This window comes from Eptesicus fuscus, chromosome 21 (assembly GCF_027574615.1).
Source record: "Eptesicus fuscus isolate TK198812 chromosome 21, DD_ASM_mEF_20220401, whole genome shotgun sequence".
Taxonomy (NCBI): Eukaryota; Metazoa; Chordata; class Mammalia; order Chiroptera; family Vespertilionidae; genus Eptesicus; species Eptesicus fuscus.
This window is the reverse complement of record NC_072493.1, coordinates 33,744,918-33,763,914: the sequence shown is the minus strand read 5'-3', so window position 1 is coordinate 33,763,914 and position 18,997 is coordinate 33,744,918. Positions and strand designations below refer to the sequence as shown.

Here is an 18,997-nt window from a genome sequence, read left to right as displayed (position 1 = left end):
ATAGGCTTCTGTCACCTTCTTGTTCTTCTTGTCAGATAACCCTCATGCTGTCATCTGCCTCAGCATCACTCGGGAACCTGTGTTCCTGGGTGAGGCTCAGGCAGAGCCCAGGATGTTGACTGTTTTTGGAGGCCCCAAGAGATTCTCCTCAGTTGATTCTAACATGGTGGGACCATGGACCTCAATTTAAGAAACCAGCTCTTGGATAGGATTTTCTTAGTAATCCACTCGGAGGGTGGGCAGAACATTGCTTTTTCAAATGGCAGCCGCTCAGGATCTGAGAGCCTCAAACTTCTGGAGCAGCGGTAGGCTGCAGGGATGAGGGAAGATATCAGGTCAAGTGGAAGATATTGTAATGAGGGGTTTGTTTGCCTGTGAAATACGCAGAGGTAGAAAAACTGTTTGCTGCTCATGGGGGGAAAGCATTTCTGCAATTTAGATGATATTCTTCTCTGAGGTTGAGTGGGTCAGCTCCTCCTGTGACATTAGAAATCGCCCGGGACCCAGTCCTGCTGCAGAAGCAAAGCTCCTTGCGGGGGGGGGGGGGGGGGGGGGGAGGAGTGCTTTGTTTTTATGCATTGCTGTGCCTTCCCCTGGGTTCACAGAGAACTCTCTATAAATTTGTGTGTGGGAAGAAGCACAGAATACACATGAGCAATACCACTTCTGACACAACTCCCTGAAAGAAATTTAAATATTTTCCATTGGAAAACCCTGCATTTCACGGAAGATTGTATTTCTGAATCATGCAAATAAAGCAGACTGTGCCTCTTTCCCGGGGTCATGAGGAGAATTTGATATGAGAGCAGGGCCCACAATCTTTGCGAGTCTCTTCTTTCTTTGATTCCTGCTATAAATGAGAAGATTGGTGATGGAGGTATTCACTGAGGAGGATTCAGGTCGCCGACAATTGCCGTGGGAAGTCAGCTCAGGCATTCGCTGACAGACAGAGAAAAAGCCACAGAACCCGCAGATGGCTCGAAGCCATGCTTGCTGCATAACCTGGCAATGACATTGATAATTGAGCATTTCTTGTGCACTGCAGAAACTCCTTATTTTTAAAAAGAGGGCGATTTATTTATTTATCTTCACTCAAGGATATTTTTTAAAATATATATATATTTTGATTTCAGAGAGGAAGGAAGAGGGAGAGAGAGATAGAAACATCAATGATGATGAGAATCATCGATTGGCTGCCTCCTGCACGCCCCCTACTGGGGATCAAGCCAGCAATCCAGGCATGTGCCCTTGACCACAATCGAACCTGGGACCCTTCATTCTGCAGGCCGACGCTCTATCCACTGAGCCAAACCGGCTAGGGCAGGATATTTTTTCCGTTGATTTTTAGAGAGAGTAGAAGGAAGGGAGGAGAAGCAGGAGAGAGAAAGAAACATCGATGTGAGAGAGACACATTGATTGGTTGCCTCCCATATGCACCCCACCCAGGGCCGGGCATAGAACCTACAAATCAGCTATGTGCCCTTGACCAGGAATCGAACACATGACCCTTTTGGCTCTGGGGCTCTAACCACTTATCAACACCAGCTAGGGTGAGTTGAATTAAGTATATTAACAGTATATACTCAGATCTCTTATAGGTAGATTTAATATAAAGAAATATTGTCATAAATCATCTGAACTTTTTTGTGTGTGACATATGTTTTCATTGGCCATGCTCTATTAAGAGTTCAAAATCTGAAAACCTTTTGGAATAGTGAAAATCAATTCATCCTGAACATTACCAGTAACGTCTGAGACTAGAAATGTTTCTTTCCCAGGCAGCAATGTAAAGTCCAAGTGTACTTTTTACGTTAGTTGTCTTAAAAGCAAAATTTTCAAAAATGTAAAAGCATGACTCATTCAAATACAGAATAAATGCTTATCAAAGATGTATTTGAATCATTAGGGAAGGAATCAGAAGCTACTCCAAAGAAAATTCAAGAGACCCAGTGCAGATAGGAATTCAAGAAAGAGTGTTGGGTTACTAGTACTAGGTTAAGTACACAAATGGTTAGTGTCCATCAGGGCAATAAAAAACCCATAACCTTTGGAGATGTATTTTCTACCACATAGAAGCCATTTGAATCTCTACTGGGAAAAATATCTACAAATTAACTTGTTACATAACAGATTCCGTAATCAGTAATAAATGGTAAAATCAGACATATATTAATTTTAGAATTAACTAATCTTTAGACGGGGCCTGTTAGAAAACGCTCAGTATGACACTGAAAAGATGTGAAGTTCTGCCTTTGATGTATTTTTCAGTTTCTTCAATTTTTTGTAACAGTGGTAAGATCACTTTCAAGAGAGTCTATATCTATGTTTCCCACCAGCATCCTTAGCGTGTGTGCTAGATGCTGACCATGGGACACTGAGTTCAAATGCTGTCTCTCTCTTTTTCTCTCTCTTTCAAAAGATTTTTTTTTTCAGAGAGTTTAATATTTTTATATCCTTAACTTTATGTGTCTTTAGTGTTTTATGATTATTGTTTAAAGTTGTATGCTTTTCATGTATCAGATATGTTGTATAACTTTTAAGAAAAGTGACTTATAGTAGAGCCATTATAAGTGAATTTTCTATTTAAAGTAATACTGTTAGGAATCATCTGAATATTTTTCTTTTTTTGAGAATCCATAAATATATATACTAGAGGCCCAGTGCACGAAATTCGTGCACAGAGGGGGGTATCCCTCAGCCCAGCCTGTACCCTCTCCAATCTGGGACCCCTCGAGGGATGTCCGACTGCCCATTTAGGCCCAATCCCACTGGGAGCGGGCCTAAATGGGCAGTTGGTTATCCCTCTCACAATCCAGGACTGCTGGTTCCCAACTGCTTGCCTGCCTGCCTTCCTGATTGCCCCTAACCGCTTCTGCCTGCCAGCCTGATCACCCCCTAACCACTCTGCTGCCAGCCTGTTTGCCCCCAACTTCCCTCCTCTGCCAGCCTGGTCACCCCCTACCCACTCCGCTGCCAGCCTGATTGATGCCTAATTGCTCCCCTGCCAGCCTGTTTGTCCCCAACTTCCCTCCTCTGCCGGCCCGGTCACCCCTAACTGCCCTCCCCTGCAGGGTTGATCGCCTCCAACTTCCCTCCCTTGCAGGCTGGGTGCCTCCCAACTGCCCTCCCCTGCTGGCCATCTTGTGTCCACATGGGGGCAGGATCTTTGACCACATGGAGGCAGACATATTGTGTGTTGGAGTGATGATCAATCTGCATATTACTCTTTTATTAGATAGGATAGAGGCCTGGTGCAGGAGTGGGGGCCAGCTGGTTTTCCCTGAAGGGTGTCCCAGATAAGGGTGGGGGTTCCCTTGGGGCATGGGGCAGCCTGAGCAAGGGGCCTGTGGTGGTTTGCAGGCCAGCCACGCCCCCTGGCGAACCAAGTGGAGGCACTGGTATCTGGAATTTATTTACCTTCTACAATTGAAACTTTGTAGCCTTGAGCGGAGCCAAGCCTCCTGCATGCTCCACCGGCAGCCATTCCTGTTTGAGTTAATTCACCTTCTATAATTGAAACTTTGTAGCCTTAAGCAGAGGCCTGAGCCCGGCCAGGGTGTGCAGAAAGCTTTGCTTTCTCCGTTACCGCGGGCAACCCTGGCCTGGTCTCTCCAGCTCTGTGGCTGCCGCCATTCTGTTTGAATTTGTTTACCTTCTGTAATTGAAACTTTGTAGCTTGAGTGGAGGCTTAGGCCTGTCAAGGGCAGGCGGAAAGCTTGTTTCCCTCTGTTGCCTGGGAAACCTTGCTCTCAGTGGCTGTAGCCATCTTGGTTCGGTTTATTTGCATACTCGCCCTGATTGGCCGGTGGGCGTGGCTTTGGTGTAGCGGAGGTATGGTCAATTTGCATATTTGTCTATTATTAGGTAGGATATATATATATATATATATATTGCATGTATATATAGAATTCTGTACTGACACTGTACTCACATTCTGATTATGTTTAGATTTCCCCCTCTGGAGGGTATGATTCCCATGCATGTGAATCTGTGATGTGATTGTAGCCAGTTTGTTGATTCCCCTACTTCACTACTTTCTGGCTTCCAGGCCCCTTTTTCCAAGGCCAGCCCCCTCATTCATGTTTCCTCCTTCTGAGAGCTAAATTTCTGACTGTCCCCGTAGCTTCCTTTCATGACAGTGAAGGAGAGAATGTGTTGGGAGAATGTGAAGACCTCTTGGAATGAAATGTTTAAGAGTAATTGTCATTTATGAGGACAAGAATTGGACTTAAAGACCATGCAGAGTATATTATTGATTGCAATCTGCTTGAGAGTCAGGTTTCTAGACCTGATAACTGGGTTTCCCCAACTACCTTAACTAAGGTGACCCCAGTCTTCTTTTAACCTTGATCAGAACACCTGCTATAGGTCTATAATCATTTATGAACTTATTTGTTCACTTAGTATTTATTGTCCATCTTCACTGGATGGAAGCCATGGGGCCATGATTGTGTTGATTACTCTTTTTATCGAAGCATCCATCACAGTGCTTCAAATATGTTCAAATATGATGAACTAAATAAATATTTGTTGAATGAATACATCAAATTAGTGTTATACCTGAGAAGTAAGAAGAAAATGGGTAAGAGTGAGAGAAAATGGCAGGTGGCTTCAGTTTAAGACACGAAACAATATACCATTGCTTTAGGCATCAATTGTCTGATATGGTTTTCACTATTTCATTTTGCTGATAGAAATATTCCAGGCACAGAAGCTTTAGGTGCCATGAAAGGTTAATATGACCATTTTAGTGCAATAATAACAATAGTGAAGAAGATTTAAAAACAAAAGAAACAGTAGACTAAAGTAACACAGACTAAACCTTTCCTGGGGAAAAATTCTCTTGGTAGCTAATTCTAAAAATAGACTTTATCTAAAATAAAACCAATATTACTATGGTTGCCTTTAAGCTATACATTAACTCAGTGATAATGCATTGCTCCAAATGTATCCACATTTAATGTCTGTCTTATTGGAATTTTTCTTAATTTATTGTAATCTAATAATCAGAGAACACATTATTTGTATTTGACACAGAGTTATGTTTTTACTGTGCACATTTTTTTCAGTGATATAACAAGGAATAATTGTTCAGTTAACATTATTCTCTCTACAGAATGCAATGTTTATTCATGTGCACTTGGTGAATTCTTTATAAACACATTAGCAAGATGTGGAAATATCAAACCACTGAAATTTCAAAAGATAGCTGTATAGAACAGTTGAAAAAAAATTGGGTGGTGGTGAATATAAATGATTCACATTAAATAGTATGGATAATCTGAATGAAATGCATATTTGGGTATACTACAAGTAACTGTAATAATTTTGTCAAATGAAATAAGATGAGTACACTGTAATGTCATTTTTTTTTTGACTGGGAGAAGTTAGCTAGCCAGTTGAAAAATAGCTTCAGATTTTATTGGGTTTTCTTAACCTCTTCATTTATTACATAAATGCATTCTCAAGGGTAATTGCCTTTCAAAAAAATCTTTGACTTGTGAGATGTAGAAAACACTGCTAGGCTTTTTGAGTATTATCAATTCTTTTTTTGTGTTTCTTGTTCAGGGTGCAACTGATTTTGACAGATGAACTGTTATGCTACTGGTATAACATGACATCTTTTTTTAGATGAGCTGAATAAGAGTGATCTTGACAATGAGTAGATAAGACACTGTCAGAAAGCTGAACAAACATGTCAATGTCACAGTTATGACACAAATGCAGCAGAACAGCCCTTATAATATCATTAAGTGAATGTCTTTTTAACGACGCCCTTGAAAAGAAAGACAATAGCACTGCTGTTAAATACTATTACTTAGCCACAAAAATAATAAAACAAAACCAAACACAAAGGTCAGTTTAATATTTATTTAAAGTGGCATTTGATGGGTCTGATGTGTGTGCATTTATTTGTATGCAGAAATACTTTATATATGGCAGGTATGAAAGAATTTGGAGATATCAAAACCACTTTTTCAGGAGCCAAAACATTTAACTTTGACATTTCAAGAACACCATTAAAAATACTGATTGTGGAGTATGCAAAGTGGCTTTATGAATATTGATCATAACCATTTTTCTGGTTTTCTTTTTTTATGGACTGAGAAAGAATAGCCTTTAAAAATATAAATGAAAATTAGAAATATATTTTAAAATGAATTTTGTAAATAGGCTAGTAAAGACTAAAACAGAACCAATCCCAGGTATCAGGAGGGAATTAGACAAGTGGTGGTTTTATTTTCCCTTATTATGACTGGCTGGGAGCTAAACTATACATGTTTGTATAATGCTTTCTCTGTACATAGACATTTAAGATGCTTAATGAAAAGCAGGTTTATCCTAGAATGACTTTTAATGTCTTTGTCTCTAGGATCAGAGGTGGTTGATCTGGATGGAAGAAGTTCTCTCCTCTACAGATTTGATCAAAAATCCCCGAGCCCCATAAAGGAGATTATTTCATTGAAATTTAAAACCATGCAGAGTGATGGGATTCTACTCCACAGGGAAGGGCAAAATGGAGATCACATCACACTGGAACTGAGAAGAGGAAAACTCTTTTTACTTATTGATTCAGGTAACACTGTTCGGTGAAAGGCTTGAAATCTGGTCATTTAGATATCACTTCAGTAACTTTATGTGTTTATATCTTATAACAATTAAGGCACTTTATTTCTAGATTCAAGGCATTTATACACACACACACACACACACACACACACACACACACACACACACTCCAGTATTGTACTTTCATTTGAATTGGTTCATATTTTGCAAATTGTGTAAGACCCCCATTCAGTGTTTTTACATAGCTTCAATAGACCTACATAGCTATTTCTTACCATCAGGAAGAAAGAGATGGGTCATTAAAAAATATTAAGGTAGTAAAAATAATGAGGTTGTAGGAAAGATAAAATTTATATTGAAAATGTGCATGTGATGGGTAATACTAATAAAAAGAATTAACAGTGGAAGAAATTACGGCAAGGTTGAGAGGATATTCTATTCCACTTCAGGTAAATCCACACTAGTGTTGGGGTGGAATGCATGGAAGGAGATGGAAATTATTATGAAAGATGGTGACTGATGAAAAGGAAGCTTTTTTTTTTCTTTTTTAGACTGAGAATAATGGTGCTTTTGTTTTTCTTTTCTAAGCTGACACTAGACTGCCCTCTCCTCACACCCCGGTCAACCTCACCCTGGGCAGCCTGCTGGACGATCAGCACTGGCACGCGGTGCTCATCCAGCGTGCGGGCAAACTGGTCAACTTCACCGTGGACGAGCACCGGCACCGCTTCCACGCCCAGGGGGAGTTCAGTTACCTGGACCTGGATTCTGAGGTGTGATGGTTATGTTTCAGTTGATACCAGTTTAAGGATGTGTATGGGGTGGAGCCCAGCAAAAGTAAACACACTATTGAGAACCCCACTCTCAGAGTGAGTCAAAGTCCGGGAGAACCCCCAGGTGACAGAGGGCACCGTAGCAGACCTGGGCATCTTCTACTGAGACTTCATCTTTCTCACAATATGTTAATTTATTATGGTATTATGTTAATTTATTATTATATAGAGAGGATCTTTTTTACTTGAAACGTGTAATCACAGAATGTCACATGCAAGATCTCCAGGAAGAGATCTCATTGCCACAAGTAAATACAAATTGTGTTGCCTGGACAGTGAAGACTTATTGGGAGGATATAGCAAATAATAGATTAATTAATTCATTAACAATAAATTCAAATGCTTAAGTATCAACGTGTGCCAAAAATGTATATAAAATGAAATGTGATTGTAATCAGTTACATTATTAAACAGATCAGGTTTACCATGGATAAAAAGAGGTGTTTTTATTCATCAACCAATAAATATCAAATCTGGGGGTAATTAGCATCGTGGAAGGCTTATTAAACGCTAATGTAAGTGAGAATTGAATGCATATAAATTTGTTTTAAAATCCGTATCTTTATTTAAAAAATCTCTGACAGTAACAGTATGACAGTGTAGGGTGATGAAAAACTGATATATGTGATGATGACAGCGATAGTTGCTAAACATAATCATTTAAGCAGATTATCAGAAAATCACTAAACAATATTATTGATGCCATTTTTCTTTCTAAGATCAGCTTTGGAGGGATTCTAGCACCTGGAAAATCAGTGTCATTCTCCCAGAAAAACTTCCACGGGTGTTTAGAAAATCTCTATTACAATGGAGTAGACATCATTGATTTGGCCAAGCGACAAAAGCCACAGATCATCGCTATGGTAAGAGAGCCTTCATGTGAAGGAAGGGGTAAAACTACACGGCTTTTCACATGATGGAACTGCTCCATTTGATAAGCTGTTTCAGACTTTGCTCTTATTCTTTTAAAGCCTTTCTCTACTTGGCAATATGCCTATAAGGGATTAATTCTATCTAAAGGAATTATAATTCACAAAGCATGTTATTTTATTTCATATGAAGTAAAGCAAGGGTCTTTTTTTTTTTTCAGTTGATCATTTTGTTGCAATATTATTACTCCCAGGAGACTAATTTCTTTTGCTTTGTAATTTCCTTAATAAGATGTTCCCTGACAAACTCTCTAAACAAGCATACTGACTCCCTGGAATCAGATAACATCCATGTATATTAGAGAGGCATTTGAAAAACGTGTATGCCATGGTCATTCATAACAAATAAAAGAAGCTAATCGGCTGTGACAACATCGCATCTGCCCATCTGTCCCAGGAGCAGTGCTGGCCAGGCTACACTGTGTTCTAATTCTGTGGAAATATGGCAGAGTTTAAAGGCAAGCCTATAGGTCAGGTTCAGTTGGGAAAGCAGCGCTACTGAGTTTTAGGAACAAGGGATCTGATTTAGGACTTGGAGTTTAACAATTGTCTGAGGAGCTGGAACGTGGAGGCCCGTGTCGGGAAGAGGAGTTGTGAGGGAGCGCCAGGGAGAGCTGGCACCAGCATCTGTGGTCATCCTTCACTGTGCACCATCACACTCTCCAGAGCCCTGGAGGAAAATGGCCAGCATTCCCACTCAGCTATCACGCAAGCTCCCCGTTCGGCTAACTTTTAACCAGAGAGACAAGAAAGGGGATTCTGTGAAACGTGGCATCCAGTTTAACCAGCCTGATGATTGAAAAGTGTACACACATATCCATCTGAATATGTTTCTTTACTTTCAAGTTTCAAAGCACATCATAGGAATATTTATTATTTACAAAATATTTCATCCCGAATTCTCTGTGTGAATTAGTAGCATTTATATGAGTATAACATCCAGCAATTTCTTTTAAACTTATTGATTTCAGAGAGAGAGAAAAGGAGAGGGAGAGGGAAAAAATCCATTTGATGTTCCGCTTGTTTATGCATTCATTGGTTGATTCTTGTACGTGCCCTGACCATGGATCAAACCCAAAAGTTGGCATATTAGAGCGACGTTCTAACCAACTGAGTTACCTGGCCAGCGTTCCACTGACATTTTAAAATAATTTTTTTTTTTATAATTGGGAAAATGGTTGAAAAGGAAAATAAAATATTGTAGGTAGATGTGTTTAATTGGCCAAATGAGTTTCCAGAAACTCCTGCAAGTAACAGAAAACGCCTCCTCTTTCACTGGCAAGAGGATTTGCTGCTTGCAGGGAGCAGGCAGCGGTCCAGATGAAGCAGGAGACCAAACTGCAGCTGGTAAATGTTCCCATTTTTACTGGGTTTGTTCATCCTATAGCTGCCTTTACGTTATAGGCCAGTGTAGTCCACTTTTCAGTTTTTGTTTTTCCTTCTTTGGGACAAGATATTTGCAATAATAAAAGCTAAACTCACTTTTAACAGAATCACAATATAACAAAAAACTTTTGTTTAACCAAGACTAAATGGTTAAATTCCAATATGTATTCTTCTAAATAAAATTTATTTTATTGACTTTTCAAGTCTGTATTTGGAAAATTTACTAAGGATCATTTTCAGGAAAAATAAAAACATTTATCTTCATTTCTGAAGCATGTTGAAGAACATGCTTAATTCTTTCTAAATTATTCAGACCTTAAGGTTTTTTAAATCCTTAAATCAATCAATCAATCTATCTATCTATCTATCTATTTTACTTGAGTAGCAAAATAATTTTTCAGACAGTATTTTAATAAAAATTTATGTAATATAATGTATCCTGAAGTTCTATTTTAAAACCATTGGATGAGAAATAATACCTGTAAATCTGATGAGAAGGCATAGTGATAAGAAAAAACAACAACAAATATTTAAAAAAGCGATGTAAGTAGTGCCTTGAACATTGTAGTGCCCAATGTAAAACCTGCAGAGAAGAAGGAAAAATGAAAAATAGGCAGAAGATATGCAGACCACTCTGAGGAAAGCAAGTCGAAAAGAACAACGAATCATGAAAAATGCTCAGATTCACTGCTAGTCAGGTCAATGAAAAATAACTAAGAATGATATATTGCTTTGACATTTTTGCCATTGAATTTGTACAAATTTAAAAGGTCTATGATACCTATTGCTGCCAAGGATGTGGGGAAAAGGATATTCTCATTTATTACTGGTAGAAGTGTGGAGTATTTTAACTTTATTTTTTTTAAAAAAGAAGCTGAAACTATTTATTAAAACATCTAGGTACATGAAATTCTGTACTTAGAATCTTCAAGCAAAACCTAGACACAAAGAGCATGCACATTAACAGGAAAACAATTGAGTGTAATATAGACCACTCACATACTAAATAAAAAGAAGGAATTTGGCTTATGTCAGATAACTGAAAAAGATTTCCACAAGGTATATTTTAGTGATAAAATTATGATATAGCCCTAGCCAGTTTTTCTCAGTGGTTAGAGCTTCGGTCCATGGACTGAAGGGGCACAGGTTTGATTCCGGTCAGGGGCATGTACCTCGGTTGCAGGCTGAAACCCCGGCTTTGGTCGGGGTGGGTGTGGGAGGCAACCAATTGCTGTGCCTCTCTCACATAAATGTTTCTCTCTCTTAAAATCAATGGGAAAAAAATATCCTCAGGTGAGGACTAACAAAAGAAAAAAAAAATTCTACAGTAAGTGGTTCCTACTTTTGTAAAACAAATAATGCCCAGTGTGTAGGTATATGCATTCAACACATACATATATAGGGTATCTTCCACCCCAAAATGTATACATACACTGTGAATAATTATAAATACATTTTATTTTCAAAATTGAGCTATCAACTGTTAAAGTGTGTATACAATTTTTTGGGACACCCTGGGTTTAAGTGTTTATGTATACTAGTATATAATTGAACATACAGCTGAAACTCTGTTTCAGTGGGAACAGAGAAAAAAATGGAAAGAAAAACAGTAGCTCGTTAATATTGGTTATGTTATGGGATGGATTCGAAGCCAAAGGCAGCACAGGGGTGCAATGAGTGGAAAGGGAAAATCAAGTAAAAGGTAAAAACAAAGAGTTGTCTTAAATAATGTTTATTGAATTAAATCCAAGTAGGTTAGATGGCGTGAAAGTTGAGAGGTGGGGAGAAAAGGATTTCACCTAGAAAGACCCAGGGAAAGATTTGCATGATTATAATCACTGGATCTGCATGTATGACAAGAATCTGAATTTTCATGTGGATAGCAATGTGTTTTACATCAAGGACAATTTGAGATTGATACTTAGCCTTTGTGACTTATTTCAGCTTCTATTGCTAATGTGATGGACTCATCCTTAAAGCTTTTTCTTTGATTTTATTCCAGGGAAATGTGTCTTTCTCTTGCTCACAACCCCAGTCTGTGCCGGTGACTTTTCTCAGCCCCAGGAGTTACTTAGCGCTGCCCGGCTCTTCCAGGGAGGACGAGGTTGCTGCTGCTTTTCAATTTCGAACCTGGAATAATGCGGGGCTTCTGCTCTTCAGTGAACTTCAGCTGGTTTCGGGGGGTCTCCTCCTCTTTCTTAATGATGGAAAACTTAAGCTGAATCTCTACCAGCCAGGAAGATTACCCAGTGACATCACAGCAGGTAATAAGTATGTTCCCGTGGGCATGATGTATGCATTTGAAAGATTTCATTATTCCTCCGTCTCACATAACCAAAAAATTAATATTTGTTTAGTAAATGAATACTTGAGTTAATAAGATTACCAGCACTCTTCCTTAGAGGAACTTGATTGTCATTTTTTTTAAAAAAATATGGCTCCACACTAACAGTTCTTATTAACCCAAAGATACTTAGGGGAAATAGAAATTTCCTTCTATGACCCTCTCGCCCACTCCAGAAAAATCAACATCTGCTGAGAAAATGTGTTTGGGGATAAATGTAAAAGACTTTGAAATGGACCCAAAAGTTTACTGGGTGTCTTCAGTGGAAACTAGGCATCGTCTAACTTAGCTCTTAGTCTTCCCTGGTCTGTGAGGGAAAGGGGGAGGGTTTTCTTGGGTCTATATGGTATCTCTGCATTAGTGTGGTGAGACCTAAATACTAAGTCAAAGTAGCTTTACTTGCTGATGCATTCTGTACAGAGTTGGATATGTTTGGGGAGGGTGCAAAGATTCATGCAAAGTTCCTCATTTGGGCACCAAAAGGAGTTCTCTGTACTTACAGGCAATACGGTAGCATTGTAATGATTCGAAGTAATATAATTAAAGAGATGATATGAGTGTCTGGAAAATTAATGTAATTTAGGTCAGTGCTTTCGGTGAAGGATATTTTTGTCTCTTCATTAAAATTATATAGTTTTTGACAAGGGATCTCCATTTCATTTTCATATATATGGAGTAATGTTTGAGCCAAGCAACTGGAGGTCACATTGGGGTAAACTGCTACATCAATTTTTTTTTATTACATCAATTTAATAAATGATCTTTAAAAACATTTTAAAGATGCCATTGTACTACTCCTCTATATTAACTCTGACCAAAATTAATAGGCTATGACTGGGAGAGGAAAAAAAAGTTAAAATGTAATCGAAAACTACATATGAGAAAAAGTATACAAATGGATACACAAACGTGTAGTCTTTATCTTTTTTGTTGTTCATCTATCGGCGCAGTTTAAATGTGGGAGCTGAAAGTCCAATATGAATGATAATTTTTGAGAGATAATATGCTGTGACCTTTTAATGCAATGCTTAAAATGCGGTATATTTGCAGGCTTGACAAAGGAAATAAATCAGTGTCATATTAATAATTAGTAGGTTCCCTAAAATGAGGGCCTAAAAATGTAAGCCTGCCATTAATGTGTAGTTTATTGTGATTTATTTGACATCCGCAGAAGTGGTTATATTCATAGCCTAATTTTCAACATTTTAAAGAAACTGCTTCAGAACAATGCAACTGCAGTGAGCTCCTTGAAGCTAGTTCATTTCTAAACACTTTACAGGCATGTCTATTTAATAAATTACTAGGTGTAAATCTATAAAGAATACCCTGAATGATGTAAAAGTCTCTAAATTAATGTTTAAATCCATGTGCAATTTAATCTATTATTATATCACATGACTTGGTGAGATTGTTTCCATAGCTAATAATATGGAGCCTATACTAAACATGATTGTCAGTATGAAAAATTGTTACACTTTTCCCTGTTGGTGTGGCTCAGTGGTTGAGCATTGATCCAGTAAGGGGGCGTGCGGGAGGCAGCCATTCGATGATTCTCTCTCATCATTGATGTTTCTCTCTCCCACTCCCTTCCTCTCTCTGAAATCAATAAAAACATATTTTAAAAATTTGTTACACCTCATATAATAAAAGCAGGCCTTTACTTACCAACTCCCCCACTCCCTTTTTTTCCATTTTCTTTAAAAATGTTAATTTTTGCTAGTTTCACTGTTGTGTTTGAAACTAGTCTATCTAAATGGTAGTTGGGCGGGTATCCAGTTTATTCTCTCATAGGGAAAGACTTTCCACTTATGTTTCATAAGTACAATGTTCAATAATTAAATTAGTTGTCAAAACATATTATAATGGGTCTTTAAAGAGAATTAGTTACTATTTGTATCATATTATAATAAATCTTTCCATTATAAAAGGGTGGCTTGCTTTTTCTTAGCTATTGGAGATCTAAATTACTAATTGTTTATATTTTAAAATCTCACAGTTTTATCTTTTACAATGGAATAAAAATTAAATTGTGTTGAGGAAGAACTGAATTGTGCAAGTGTTTGAATGACCAGACTACATTTTTGATTCAGTTTTGCAAATTGTCATTTGGAATTCTTTGAAAATATTATATCAGCCTATATCATTTTTGAAATATTAAAGCTATCTATCATATTAATCCAAATCACAAAACATATTAGCAATACTACAAAGTCCTTCATGACAAACTATTTTCAGTCTTTGTCACTTTTTAAAAATATATATATTTTATTGATTTTTTACAGAGAGGAAGGGAGAGGGATAGAGAGCTAGAAACATCGATCAGCTGCCTCCTGCACACCCCCCCACCGGGGATGTGCACGCAACCAAGATACATGCCCTTGACCGGAATGGAACCTGGGAACTTTCAGTCCACAGGCCGATGCTCCATCCACTGAGCCAAACCGGTTTCGGCAGTCTTTGTCACTTTTATAGGTGTCAAAGCAAAAATCATTCAGATGGCATCCCAGACCCAATGAACAATACTTTATATATTGTTATGTTGTATAGTTAGTTATTTGTCCTATTTAAAACAAATTCTCTTTATTGTCAAGTTTGAGATTTCTGCTATGAGTTTAGCATTTCTGCTGCTGCTTTTGCCTGGAGGCGGAAATCAGGCCTATAAACACGCACTGGCTCTCATGGTCGTCTGGCAGAGGCAGGCTTGCAGCGTGTGAGAGGTTTCTGCCTTTTTCGTGTCCCAGGCATCCGTAATTCCAGTGGCCCTGGCAGTGGAGCAGCCCTCTTGATTTGCCTCACCTGGGGAAGCCTTTTCTTTTCTTTCTTCCCCCTTTTTCCTTTTTGCTGTTGGAATATCCCTACCCTTTCAGATTGTAACCCTGTGGCACCCTTAAACTCCCACTTTCCCCTAAAGTGATTAGTGGCAGTGACCTCCATGTTCTCTTTCATGGTGGCAGGAGCTATGTGGTGGCGTGGCTCTTTACTCCTGGGTAGTGCACATAGCAGTGGATGCGGGAATTTCTGGCCCTGGGTCAGAGCTCTGAAAGGCATTGGGAAGCAGGCAGAACACTTCAGCTGGTCCTTGAGTAATGGCCTCTGTATAATTGCCTTTTGCACCTTTGCAAAGAGCCTACCTTATACAGCAGGCTTCTTTTTTCTTTATACATTATACTCCCTGGATGCCTATTATAGTCTTATGAGAGAGTGATGGTGGCTAAGCTGTCACAATATTTCTGTAGCAATTTAGGAGTGCTACCAGAAGATTATATACGAGGAGCTGATATAAATCTTTTTCTTCTGGCTGTATTTCGTGTGTTCACACACAGGTTCGGGCCTGAGAAGGTGAGAAAAAGAGTGAGGTGTGCCTGGGAGAGAGAGAGGGCAAGGGAGATAATAAGAAGGAGAGAAAAAAAAAAGAGAAGGAGAAGAGGAAAAAGAGAGAATAGGGAAGGAGAGAAAGAAGAGGGAGAGATTTCTGGTAAACAATCCTATTCTCTGATTGCCTTCCATTTATTACTCCATTCTTCTGTTGTTCCATTTGGAATTGTCAATGCTTTCCACCCAGAGACCACAGTAATCACACAAGTTGGGTTTATTGCTTATTGCAATAAGAACACACACCCTGGGAAACCACCAGTGTCTAAATAAAAAGGTGTGAAAGGTGATTTATTATTGGATTTTGGGTTGTTTTAACCGATTTGGGAGAGGTTCCAAGGAAGTAGAGAATTGCTCTAGATTAAAAGCTGCCAGGAAGTGAGGGTGATTGTATGAATAGGTATCTTTGTAAATTTTATCTAGAAGGATAGAGGAATGAAATAAGACTAACAGGAAAAAAATTAGGTGCCAATGGTAGTATCCAGGAGTGAAAGTTCGGTATTTTTGTGCTTTTCACATTAGCTTTGCTTTTGTCTGTGCTTAGACAAGATTATAGAGTAGTTTTGATTATTTTGGGCCCCATTTTATTGGTGTCACACAGTAACTTTGTCTGATATTGACGTTCTGAGGTTATGTTCAGCAGGAGAAGCCGAGGCCTAGCTCTGGGTGCAGGCCAGCTGCCCACACCACCAGGGCCGCAGAGAGTGCCAGGCCAGTTCCCAGCTGTTAGCAGGGGCTTTTCTCTTTCTCAAAGTTACTTATGTAACGTGAGCGAATAGGTAAAGGGACCACAGGTCCTGCAGGCAGAGGAGTGTGGGTTTGGGAATCAGCTCCCCAGATGGATGCTACCTTGGGTGACTGGTTTATGTTCCTCGAGCCTCATTTCTCCATATTTAAATGAGAATAATAACAACAGTGTTGAAGACTAAATGACACAATCATATAAAGCACACAGAACCAGTTATGAATAATCCTATATAATAAAGAGCTAATATGCTAATTAGACCGAACAACAGAACAACTGTCCAGAGGACCATCCGGATGATCTTCCGGACAAAGCTGGGGCTGCGAGGGCCGAGCCCCTTGCATGAATTTCGTGCATTGGGCCTCTAGTAGTTCAATAAAACTGTTATTATTATTATTATTATTATTATTATTATTATATTATTATTATACTAACAACACTCCCCTCCCCAGACTCAAAAGTTATGAGCGGTGGGAACAACGTACTGGAATTAGCATGTAGTTACCTAACGTCACGAATAAGAAAAAGTACAGATTCTATTCCTCCTCCTCCTTTCCCTCTTTGCAAGCTTTTGAAAGGTGCTCACTTCTCATCCCACTTAAAAACGGGAAGGAGTAATATACTTTAAAAAAATAGAATTTGATTTTAAAAATGATCCTTTTCATTATGTAAAGTTAGGTGAAATGAATTAAACAGGTCCTTCATTATAATTTGAGTGATAAATCCCAATGGCAGGTAATAAGTCTCTTTATCACAAGTGAATGATGCCTGTCACAGGTGTGGCTCGAGAATCGCTTTCTGAAGTTTCCCCTGCAAACATGGCATGGCTTCCTAACCTGCTAGCTGGGTGGATAGATGCACTGCACTGTGTCAGATAAGAGTGGGCTGTCCCAGCAGTCTTTTGTTCTTAATTTAAATTGGTTTCCATGTGGACAAAAGAAATTCCTGAGCCTCTGACTTAATCCTGTAGTGTGCCTAACCCAGCAGGTACCTGGAGCAATACTACTCACAGTGGTAGGGACCCCACTAGAACTGGCTCAGTGCAATACTTGTTACAGGATGGGTATAAAAACTGAGGTGGCCCTGGCTGGTTTCGCTCAGCCCTTAGAGCATCGGCCCCATAATCAAAGATTTGCACATTTGGTTCCCAGCCAAGGGCACATACCTTGGTTGCAGATTTGTCCCTGGCCCCTGTCTGGGCATATGCAGGAGGCAGCCGCTAATCCATATGTCTCTCTCACATTAATGTTTCTCTCTGCCCCCTGCCCCCACCTCCCTTTCTTCCCCTCTCTCTACAAAGTCGATGGAAAAAATATCCTCAGATGAGGATGAAATAAAAAAATAAGATGAAGCTCTTAGAAACTGCTGTAGCACTAAGATATTGCTGTACCATCTAAGCACATGGTCAGTGGGCTTGTGTTATATACATCCTCTTTATTTAATTTTTTAGCAATTCATTGTGGTTGCATTTTGTATAAGTATCAATCTGCAATACGTAGGGGAAAAAAATGCTCATCACCACAGCTAGTTTGAGAAGCACTGGCCTGGACCAACAGAGAGCCTAAAATGAAATAACAGGAGTAAAGTCATGTACACAGGCACACCCATGCTTTGAGAAAAGATGGCAGGAGACACGTAGTGGGGCAGGGAGAGGGAAGGGTGCGTGTGACGCAAAACTCACACAAGGGTTTTCACTCTGAATGTGTCCTCTGGGGGGAAGCTCTGGATGACAAATCTGGGGCATTTGATTTTAGCCCAAGCTCATACCATCAGGGAGTATATAACTCTATTCAGCTGTCTATTTCAGAGTCTATGCTTAGCAAATATGTCTAAAAGTATCTAACCTACGTTCTTCAGTTTTCAGGTCTTTCTCGTTATCTTTTACAAAGCAAACCAGAGTTGGGTCTTTGAAATTCTGTTTTGCTTCATGGATGTAAAGTAAAAATGAGCTTTGATGCCCAGGATGGAATTTATGTTCTACTAAATGAGTTCAGAGCAAAGAGCTTAATTGCCTAAGGGAGCTTCTATGCATTTTCTGTCTGAAAGCTTGTGGTCGAAAATAGCTTGGTAAAGAAAGTGCACATGTTATCAAGAAGAGAGGCCCATGACCTTCGGGTTTAATTGAGTACTTATATTTTCATTTACTAATTTGATCTGCAAGATCATACAGAGTTGACCATCAGTGGATGTAAAACTTACTGGTAAACCCACAACAAAGATGCTCTAAATTCCACCTGCCTGCTGAATATTCCACCTCAGAGCCCTTGTAGACTTAATTTCCTCTAGGAGGCAAAGTCTACACCATCTCATAGATTCATGACACTGGGGACTGTCTTAGGAGGGACCAGAGATTGTTATTTAGAGGCAATAAGAAAACCTTGGTAAAAGCAATATTGTATTGTATATATAAACTTTGTTAATACAGGGAAATATTAAAAAATGAATATAAAAACACACAATTTAACTTCATGCAAAAATTACTATTTGTAGGGCTATTTCCTTTGGTCCTTTTCCTTATTTATACAAAAATTAGGACTATAACTATCATGGTATATAGAGAGTCAGTGCTCATTATTCGCAATAGTTGTGTCCTATGAAGTTGATATGAACACCAGATTAGCAAACATTGAACCATTGCTCCCGGGGCCTCTGGTCACAACATTTTTGTTAACCCATCATACTTTACCATTTTTACGTGTGATTCTGTGTAAAGATATCTTATTGATTCATTAACATTGAACAAATGGCCAACAGCAAGGTAACTCATGCCTGAATGAAGCTTATGTAACACACATATGATGTGAAGGTACATCATAGC

General features: G+C 39.0%; 1 protein-coding gene across 6 annotated transcripts in view; it reads left to right on the top strand.

Moving 5' to 3' along the window:
• Positions 1-18,997, top strand: part of CNTNAP4 (contactin associated protein family member 4) — a 250,813-nt gene that overhangs the window by 150,015 nt on the left and 81,801 nt on the right. For 5 of the 6 annotated variants that reach the window (XM_054710986.1, XM_054710989.1, XM_054710990.1 and 2 more), the window contains exons 5-8: positions 6,374-6,577; positions 7,159-7,343; positions 8,123-8,266; positions 11,721-11,982. In XM_054710986.1, the coding sequence (XP_054566961.1) occupies positions 6,374-6,577; positions 7,159-7,343; positions 8,123-8,266; positions 11,721-11,982 (795 nt within the window). The remainder of the gene's footprint in view (positions 1-6,373; positions 6,578-7,158; positions 7,344-8,122; positions 8,267-11,720; positions 11,983-18,997) is intronic. The other variant, XM_054710988.1, reaches the window with a different exon arrangement.